The sequence below is a fragment of the Morone saxatilis genome, unplaced genomic scaffold (genome assembly GCF_004916995.1).
Source record: "Morone saxatilis isolate NCDOM2014 unplaced genomic scaffold, NCSU_SB_2.0 Contig16, whole genome shotgun sequence".
Classification (NCBI taxonomy): domain Eukaryota; kingdom Metazoa; phylum Chordata; class Actinopteri; family Moronidae; genus Morone; species Morone saxatilis.
Window position 1 is genome coordinate 12214976 of NW_023339718.1, and position 10219 is coordinate 12225194.

Here is a 10219-nt window from a genome sequence, read left to right on the forward strand (position 1 = left end):
CACACACACACTCATACACACAGACAACCAGTTTCCATATGACTCTCAGTCAAGATCATAAGGAACGAATGGTCGCCCAGCACAGAGAGAAATGTTAGCAGCGACAGATCAAAGGCAGAACACCTCTGCACAGATCCATGGAGTGGCATATCAAAATAAAACATCTAACTTTGCAATTTGCCGGGGTTGGAAAAGATCTGGTCCTCATTTTGAGGCCCAAAAAACAGCTACTGCTGTAGGGGCACGCACAACAGACAAAAGAGGAACACACACTCAAAACATACAAATACACACACACAGAGCTGCCTCAAAGAAACCACGTGTTTCAGCTCCCCTCATTGAAAGAGGACACATCAGAAGAGCATGGAGGGAGGGAAAGGGAGGGAGGAAGAGATGGAGAGAGCGAGAAGGAGTTGCTGAAGGGGAGTTAGAGAGAGAGAAGGAAGGGATGAAGACGGAGAAGAGACGGACACGGGAGAAGAGAGAAGACCGAGAAGAGAGGAGAGAGAGAGGGGGCAAGAAAGAGAGCCGGATTCCAGAGGATCTGGATTGAATTTAACAGCGGGATACGCAACAACTGTATGTCTTCAAGCTGTCACGGGAAGCCCAGGCAGCTCTGCTGGCGGCCCCCACGCCTCACGGCAAATACACTTCCCTCACAGGCACAGGAAGTGATGTCACAGGGCCGCACACCAGGCCTGCCTTTGCTTCCTGCTAGCTAGTCGAAGGCATGGGAAGAATAGTATGTTGCTGCAGTGGAGCTCAATGGGCAAGAAGAACAGGCAAAAACAAATAGCTAGGGGTAAAGGGGGGGAAAAGCTTCTATGTAGACATGCACAACTTGAACATTAAAATTATAAATATAAATAAACACAAGACACAGTGGAGCTATATGTCAAAGTTAATTATCTTTGAAGAAAATGATCTCAGTGTTGAAAAGGACATGGCTTGTTTTGTGTTTGAGGTTTGCAGAAATCCTGGCCAAGAATTTTGTTTTTATATTTCTCCAGTGCCTTATCTTCTGTTTTCACTGTTTCCTGCCAAAGAATGCAGCCATGCATCCATGTATGTTGTTTTTTGGAGGTGGTACTAAACTAAAAACAGTGTGCAATGCCCTGTTAAAGTTTCCTCAGCTCTCTGAACACAATCTTTCCCCTCATTTCCTCTTGCTTCTCCCCCACTCTCTCTCATTATCAGCTGGTTGGCGTCCTTCCGCTGACAGAGAAGAGACCTGATTTGATCTTCCACTTAGTTCCTTTCTGGACCTCCTTCTGAGACTGTAGCTGCTCTCTAGTTTGACTTGTGTCATTGTTAGATGTCAAACACCTCTCAGTTCTACAATAGAGACAGGGCTCACTTCAACAGCTGAACTGGAGTTTGGTGACTACGATAACTAACTCTGTATACTCGCTTTTATTTTCCTTCTTCCAGAACCTTTTGGAAACACAATTTTTCATGGACTTCTTGTGGTTCTGCACAGCGCTAGTGATGAAATCTGTGCGCTTTTCTTCCCCAAAAGTCATGCGTGTACTGACTTCCAAGCCACAGTGAGCAAATAAACACAAGCAATCTCTTTTGAGGCATTTTGTATATGTAACCTAAAAGTTTGCTGTAATATATTGCATAATACACTACTTTGACTTAAAGCCGTTTTAAGCTTTCTCCACACAACTCAGTGCCTTTAAGTAACTGTCACATTACTTTCACAGGACCCAGATGTTTAAATGCAGACAAACTGAAAGGCTTGATGTTATGGGGAGACATCTCATTGTCATGGCTCTGCATGCATGCACATCACACACAGACACACACACACACTCACAGAAGTACCACTAAGTGGGACAAATGGTTTAAATGAAGAGTTAATAGGTTTTTCAGAGACAGGCTGCAGCCCCAGTGAGAGCTTTAAATTCCTGGGCTCGGTAAAGTCATCATAGAGAGAAGATGAAGACAGACACAGAGAGAAAGAGAAAAAGATGGATAAAGCGAGACAGTTTTTAAGCTGGGTGTGGCTCTTTCAGCTTCCATCACACATAAACAAAACACCCAGATGTACATGCACGCACACAACGGTACAAAAGAGCTTCGGCGCTGGTGTTAGTATCTCTCAAGTCTGTCCTCAGATTAGAGCCTGACTTCAAATACAGCCTGCGTACAGGTCCTCTTTTCTTAACTTTGAATCGATTTAAATCTTGAGAATAACTGACATAGGCCGAAATGCTGAACACACCTGGTTAAAATTGATGGGCTTGTCCCTGCGTCCTGTCTGCACCAAAAGTTTGTACGCCAGGACGCCATCATCAGAGCCATTCTTATAGCTGTTGAGGGTGATGCGGCCAGCCTCCCAGTCCTTGTCAAACGCCTGCTGGAGACCTGCAGGAAACCACAACAAGACTGGTTAGATGTGGATGTTTGAAACGGTTACATGTCCTGTTGTCTTAGTTCTTCCTCTGCAACACACTTATAGAGCCCAGTTAACAAGAAAGCACAACACAAAACAACCCAGCACAGTACAAGACAGCGTAACACAACACTGCAACCTAACCCTAACCCTATAATAAGCCTGATTGATTTAATATGATAACTTGATTCCATTCTTAACCACCAAACAAGACTTCAAAAGCCTAAAATCTGCTGCTTTTGATTCAAAGCGATCATTAAGGAATATATCAGTAACATGTGTCTCCTTTTCTATACTACTCTTTAATCCATATGTGTATCACTCCCCTCCTCTCGGCTCTCCCCCAAAGGCCCATGCTGTGGTCCGTCTGTGGGAGATGTTGTTTTGGGTCTCGTTCCTTGGCCTGTCTGGCTCCAATTTGTCCCACCATTGCAGAGAGCAATATCAGACACAGTTCTCTCTCTCTCACCCACACACTCTCTGTGTGGTTCCCAGCCGGCTAACACACGGACTCTCCAAAAAAATTTTATCGTTAGGGGCAAGTGAGCGAGTGAGTTTCTTTACTGAAAATGAACCCATTCCGGGACTGGGTTGACATGTTGAAGATAATATTCTTTAGTGGCACTTCACAATTCTTAGGAGCTGTCAGTGCTGGGTATACAACCAGCAAACCATTTTAAAGTGAATCCTGCTATCATACAAAATGTATTTAATGTCCCATAAAATTTAAGATGTGGCATAGTTCTTGTTATATGCCAAATATTTAAGATTCTCGCGTAATAAATTTGAATACAAATGACAAAAACTATCACGATCATCACTAATAAGAGTTGAATGAGAGTATCTGAGTGTCAGTTCACTCTACTGCCAAAGGTTCTAACATGCCGTATATTGCCTGAGGCCAAGTATAAAAATATGGCCTCCCACTTCGTCCTCCTCCATCAACCCTACTTATGGAAGACACAAGTGATTTTAATCAGGCTACTGAGTCAGTGTACATTCTGCAGTCCCACCTACTTCTGAACTCCTGCCCAACATCTTGTTTCCTGCAGATTCATGTCAAAACACAGATGAAAATTATGATCTCAAAACTGTTTCATGAGAAAGTAAATTATTCCCATGCCTAAACTATCTTGAATAGTGATGTTAAATTAGATATTAATCACAAAATCAGCTGTGACATCAATATTAGGGTAAAATGTAAGTGATCTTACATCGACTCTGAATCATATTGCTACATCTGATCCGCTTTATTGTCAAGAATTGACAAAAAAACTGTTTATTCCACGATGTGACCCAATCCAATTTGAGTCTGGTTGGGCTTATTTATTTAATTATATATCAAGCTTTAATTTACCTTGCAGCCAGTCCCTCAAGTAGTGAAGCCACATGCGGGGCAGCTGTCCGTTGTCCTCCTTTAGCACATAGCGAACAGTGTGGAACCTCTGGTGGAGCTGGTGCAGCAAAGGCTGCTTCTGGGCATAATCGGCTCTCTGCGTCACCACATACATGTTGTAGAAGGAGAAGAACTTGAACTGGGCACCTATGAAGTCATACTCGCTGGTCTCTCTGGGCACGATGTCTGTCAACTCCAGGCCATCCCTCACCTGGGTGGTGCCGTATAAACTGACTCCCAGCAGGCACAGGAACAGCACAATCACAACCACCTGGAAACAGAAGATGGGGTTTTATCAATCAATTCACTGTACAGAGTGACAGCAGGACAGCTTTAGCTTGCACTAAATACTACTGCAAAAATATGGATAGAATGTGTAAACTAATCATAATCTAAGGTGCATTTATACAACATATTCCAAAAGATGCTCACAAAACTCATAAGAACAAAGAAAGTCTACATTTAAAATAGCAACAGAAACATTGCTGGCATGGCAAGAAATAGAAGCAGCCAGGTGATCATACGGGATTTAAACAAAAGTTATTCAAACTTATTTGGAAGGAAAAAATTATCCAAATTTCCTCTTGTAAGCATCCATCAGAGTTAAAAGACTGATTTCCTGGTCCAGCTTTGACCTACTGTGTGCACACATTTTTTCTGTGCAATTACGGGTTTACCAACCATTCCTAAAACTTTGCCTAAAATGTTTGTTTTTACCTCCAAATAAAGTGGTTTAGATGATCTGGCTAAATGTTCTGCTTGTTTACAACCTATCTGATTGCGTGACCACTTGTGTTTCTTGCCCCATCAGACTTTTGTTGATATACAGTTCCCATGATGGCCAAAAAAAACAAAAGGGTTCATTTTCCTTTTCATTAAGCAATGAGAGGAGTATTGGATTAACACATGAGAGGAGTGAATGAATCAGTTTGGTAAGATTTTCTAACAATGTCAAGTACAGGCCACTAGATGATTTCAGTTCTGGAAGGATTTGAGAAGACAGGCCACCCACTAGACTGAGGTCAGACTGTGTGTGTGCTTATATGTGACTCAGATAGGATATGACCACAACCTCCACCCGAGATTTCCTCCTACTATTTGCTCTGGTGACTAAACCTCTCATTCAAATTATCACCACAGTAAGTCAGCACAAACACACTTTTAGAAACAGTCACCCTCCCCCTCCCCCCCTTTTTATATTTCTTGAACAGACACAAGAAACTAAACTCACCTTGGTGGTGGGCTGCAGAAGGAAAGGAGCATAGTGCCTCTCGGCAAAGGAGGCCAGTGTCCAGCGGGAGCAGTGAGGCTCAAGGCAGCGGAGACCCAGAGAGCCTTCTCCGAACTGGGACAACAGGTCCCGTGTGGAGCTATTGTTCTCTGGGGTCTGGCCAGTTGATGATGCTACGTCACCCTGAGGAACTGAGCTTGTGTTTGAAGTCGGGGCAGCAGGAGGAGGTGCAGGATGATGATGGGAGAAGGCAGCAGAACTTCGAGCTCCCCCATTACTTCTTCTCCCACTGTTGTTGTTGTTGAGATTGCCGTGATCGCTGCTGCTGCTTCTGCTGCCGCCGGTGTTGCTGCTGTAATAGTCGTTGTTAGGGTTGCTCCTAGTCGGAGCTGGGTTAATGGGCTGCACAGAGATCTGGGACCTGGGCTCGGCTGTGGTGTAGAAGGCCTGAGTCCGGGGGTCGTACTCGGTCCTGAGCTGCACCGTGGACTGCATGGTGATTTGGGTTTGCTGGGCAAAGCCATGGCTGCTGTAGGAGGGAGGGGGACTGCTGTAGCTCGGGGGAGGCGTGCGATAGGAGGGAGGAGGGGTGCGATAAGATGGGGGAGGGCTGTAGCGACTCCCGTCCGCCCCATCCAGGTACGCATGAGGCTCGATCTGGATCACACGATTGGCACATGGGCTAAGAAGATAAAGACAGTGGAAAAATGTCAGACTGCTGTGAAAGAAAATATATGCAGAGACTAAACGGAGGAAATTTTAACAAATACAGCATCAGACTTTGTGAGAATAAGCGTTTCTAAAAATGAAAAATGTATACATTTTTTAGATTAACTGCACTGAATCTGTTAAAAATCTTTTATTAACTCTATGTCATTGTAAATCCTCTGTTTCTCTCTGACAACAGCGTGAAATATAGAGCTGAGAGCCAATAAGGGAATTTAATAGCGTGTGTGCACATCTGTAAGATGGCTGTGCCAACAAGCATGCCCAGACTGGCAGGCAGACTGGTAAAGTTTAATAAAGACTGTGACAGATAAACAGACAGTCAAACAACCAAGCAGCCAGACAGAAACAGACAAACTGAAGCAGTAATTAGGTTGTGACTGAGGGGGATTAAGGTGAAGATATCTCAGAGATAACTGTGTTAAGGTTATTCATTGTCAGATCAGAGATCAGAGGAACACATAAAAGGAAGAATTAATCAACAGGAAAGCAATAGCCTTTATCAGAAATGACAGAACTTCTTTGTTTATGTGTGTACGTGCGTGTGTGCGCCCACCTGTAGAAGCAGCAAAAAATGTCAAAACGTCTGTCTTCTCGTCGGTAGAGGTCCATGCTGAGGATGGCGGGGAAGATGAGCAGCACCATGGCAAAGTTAAACACCACCACCACTGCAGCCTGCACGAGACACAGAAAACATTTTATAAATAAAGTTGCTTTCATCAAAGAAAATGAGTGGGCTGTCGAGTCGAGTTCAAAAGGAGGAGACAGATTAGGTGGCACGCAGTATGGAAAGTTCTGGTGGGATAAAGTCTAAAGCAACTGGGGCTTCAAAGGTGGATGCACACAATTAAAATTAGACATTTTTTCCAGACGAAACCTCAAAAATGTAATTAAATGTAATTCTCGGTAAATATTCCTGCAGTAAATGCACAACTTCTAAACTATTTAATGATTGTGAAGATGTCTTGTAACACAAACAGCGGGAAGTTTTAAGTACACCTTAAAATAACGCAATCTGAATAAGCTGGCATCAAGGAAAATTGCCTTTCAACACATTTTCAATTCCTTTCAAGACAAAAACACTGAGTGTGCAGAGAAAAAGCTAAGCATGTGTGTGTGCGTGTGTGTGAATGGGGATGTGTGTAATAGAAGCCAGTACAGTGTTGTGGTTAAGTATTTGAAGGTGGTGCTCTGGAGCGGAGGGTGGGGGTTGGGGTTAGGTTGGGGCCCTGCCCAGAGTACAATCTGGATCTTGCGTAGTTGCCAGACCACTACACACACACACACACACACACACACACACACACACACACACACACTGACACACACACAGACACACAATCCTGTGTATGTGCCAGACCACCCAAGGAGCCAGAGGCCCGCGGGGCCTGAGGTGATGAGCAGGCGCTGCGGCTGTACAGACAACACACACCCCTTACACACTTACACAAAAAAGTGCACCTACACACACGTATCCACTGCCAGCTTAAAAAACTGTACTGCCTCCTACTTAAACCACACCTTAACACCAACCAGACACACACACACATCCTCGCCCTCCCTCATTCCTCAGCTCACTACTCAGTCAACAAGAGAGAGAAATAATGTGAGAGAAAGGAGAAAAAACCTCTGTAAGTAGAGTAGAACAATTAATTCTCAATTGGCCCACAAACGTCCAGACAGATACAGTATGACTCCACTCACACACAGACACACACACACACATAGCGACCACTAGCTGACCCCAGAGTGGGGAGATTTATCATCACATCTGTCCTCCGTGCATGAATGTGTGTGTTCCTGTGTGTGTTTTTGTGTTTTTATCTGGACAAGATTCCTGTTTTTTTTTTTGTTTTTTTTTTGGTAATACCGATGGAAGGAAGCGAATGAGAGATGTAACGGAGGAAAGAGAGGGAGAGATGAATCCATGGAGGAGTAAACCACAGGAAGTGCTTAATGGTGATAAAGAGACACACACGCACATACCAAACACATCTCTGCATGCATGAGTACCACTGATTGCGGTTGTGATGTGTGTGTGTTCCATAATAAAAGATGGGTATCAGCATGATTGTTTGCCTCACTGCAAGTCTGCCCTGCTCCAGTCACAAAACCACAAGTGTAAAGTATGCATGCTATGTGCATGTGTGCATGTTATGCATGTGTGTGTGTGCTTGTCTCCAAGTGTATGCATTTGTGTGTAAAATGAGGCTGCATGGATTAGACCCATGGGGTAAATGGATCATGTTTGACAGACTCGCTGTACTAAAGCCATCTATCCACACATGCTAATATTGGATTCACTGTGGCGACATCTTGCCTCACTGTGTGTGCACGAGAGAGAGTAAGAAAGAGGGAGGGGGAGAGAGAGACATTACTATTTTGCTCAACTACAGTAGTGTATACAGTACTTACAGTACAATCTATCACTTACGGAACTGCAAATACCTCCCTTAGCAAACTTTCAATGTTTTCCCAAAAAGGTTATTTGCAAACTGGCAAAGAGTCACTAAAATAGGAATACATAATTAACTTAAAGTCATTATATGTTAAACTTGGCTTCCTCTTTGACCCTATGCAATATATCTTGCCAGTCCAGGGATCACACCAACCTACTTTACACCTACAATTACTTTATCTAACTTTTGTTGCAGCAACATATGACAGATACTGTGTTACACCACATGCTGTGCATAGACTGAGGAGGAAGAAAAAAACTCTAACACGGGCAAATTTAGTGAGAAATCCCTTTTGGTGATAACAAGGCCATTTTTTTTGTTTTGACTTAAAAAAAACTGTATCAAAAAAGAGGGTCATATTCTGCTGTGTGTAACAGTCAGACGCACATACGAGTTACATATGCGTTATGTGAGTTTCGGCACTCCAATGGTAGACAGTGGTCCCAATATAGTGACAGCAGCCTCCTTTAATAATTACTCTGAAAACCAATCAGTAAGCCCTTATTTGTTTATATTCACTTTTTTATATTTAGGTTCGTTTTACGTGTTATTTCTTTCAACGCTGCAAAGACCTTAATACAGGAGTCATCAAAAGTCTAAACTGATATTGTCTTCTCTTTATAGTATGTATCACTGTGATTGATTGGGTGTTTACATATATAATTAACAATTCAGTGATTACTGGAGCCATTTTGTCAGACTGACAATCTCTTTCTGTCCCAGTTTTCACTGTTCTAGTGACGTCTATAATTACTGACAGATGTTAGAGAAGTCAGAGCTCCCCTCTGGATCCCTCAGCCTTTACACACACACACGCACACAGATTCAGACACACACACAAACAGCTAGACGACTGCTTTTCAAACCTCCCACACAGATACTACAACTCTCCACACTTACACATAGACATGAGCATGAGGATATGCAAGTACACACGCACACACACGCAGAGGGATTCAGTTACATGGACCTCAGCCACAATCTGGACAGACACCGGGCCCACCACTAAACAGCCTCAAAGAGGGAGGGAGAGGGCTGGAGGGATTTAACAAAACACACACTCCCCTCCTCACACTCACACACACACACACACACACACACACACACACACACTCAGTTTGATGAATGAAATCAATAAAACAACGGTCTGGAGAAATCTGGAGCCAATGAGGACTGGAACAGGACTATTAGTGAGAGAGAGGCCCCACACGATTGAACTCTCAGACACACAAACACACTCACTACCAGGCATACCTGCAGAGAAAAGGCTCTGAGCGCCGGGATGGGGATGAGGGCCGCCATGAAGAATGCTGTGACATTGCTGATGGAGGTAAGAGCCACGCTGGCCCCTGTCCTCTTCAGACACTCGCCCGTACGATCCTGACAGAGAGAGAGGCAGATGAAAGGAAAAGCAATGAAACTCAACTCTTTTGATCAGATTTTAGCCAAAGGCAAATGTGTGATACTTGAGATCATGTATAATCATCATAACACTGATATGATTGACAGTGATTGCAATGTTTCTTGAAGCCCTGAAGTGCTCTTAGATAATCCACCTGGGCCTGTCTACTTCAGTTTGAAGAACGGTGGTAAAAAGAAAGAACACAATGATATGATGCCCCTCAAAACAAATACATTTTTAGTGAAAACATGACTGCTTTTGTGGCATTTTTTGGGGTAAATACACACAAACAGAGAACTGATAAGGATAAACACACCCCTGGAAGGTTTGGCGGCAATTGTGTGAAGATTTGAGGACGTGCAGGACCACACAGAGAGTGTGTTTGCAGGCATGTGTGCATCTTTGCGTGTGTTTGTGTGTATGTGTGTCAGACAGGAGAGATCAGGTTCAGCTCTGTTTAGTTTTCATCTCAGCCACACAAAGGAAGCTGGGGGATGAGGGAGGCATAGAGACATGGGCTAGAAGGGGAGGGAAGCAAGGGAAAACAAACACAAGCAAATACATGCCTGTGTTTTCCCCCTCTGGAGGTGAAAAGTTATCTCTC

The 10219-nt window shown here is 43.7% G+C and overlaps 1 protein-coding gene across 1 annotated transcript in view; it reads right to left on the minus strand.

The window, feature by feature from the left end:
* Positions 1-10219, minus strand: part of ptch1 (patched 1) — a 49135-nt gene that overhangs the window by 14624 nt on the left and 24292 nt on the right. The window contains exons 12-16 of the mRNA XM_035658698.1: positions 9468-9593; positions 6311-6429; positions 5029-5710; positions 3759-4068; positions 2231-2373 (exon numbers count right to left, since the gene is read on the minus strand). Of these exons, the coding sequence (XP_035514591.1) occupies positions 2231-2373; positions 3759-4068; positions 5029-5710; positions 6311-6429; positions 9468-9593 (1380 nt within the window). The remainder of the gene's footprint in view (positions 1-2230; positions 2374-3758; positions 4069-5028; positions 5711-6310; positions 6430-9467; positions 9594-10219) is intronic.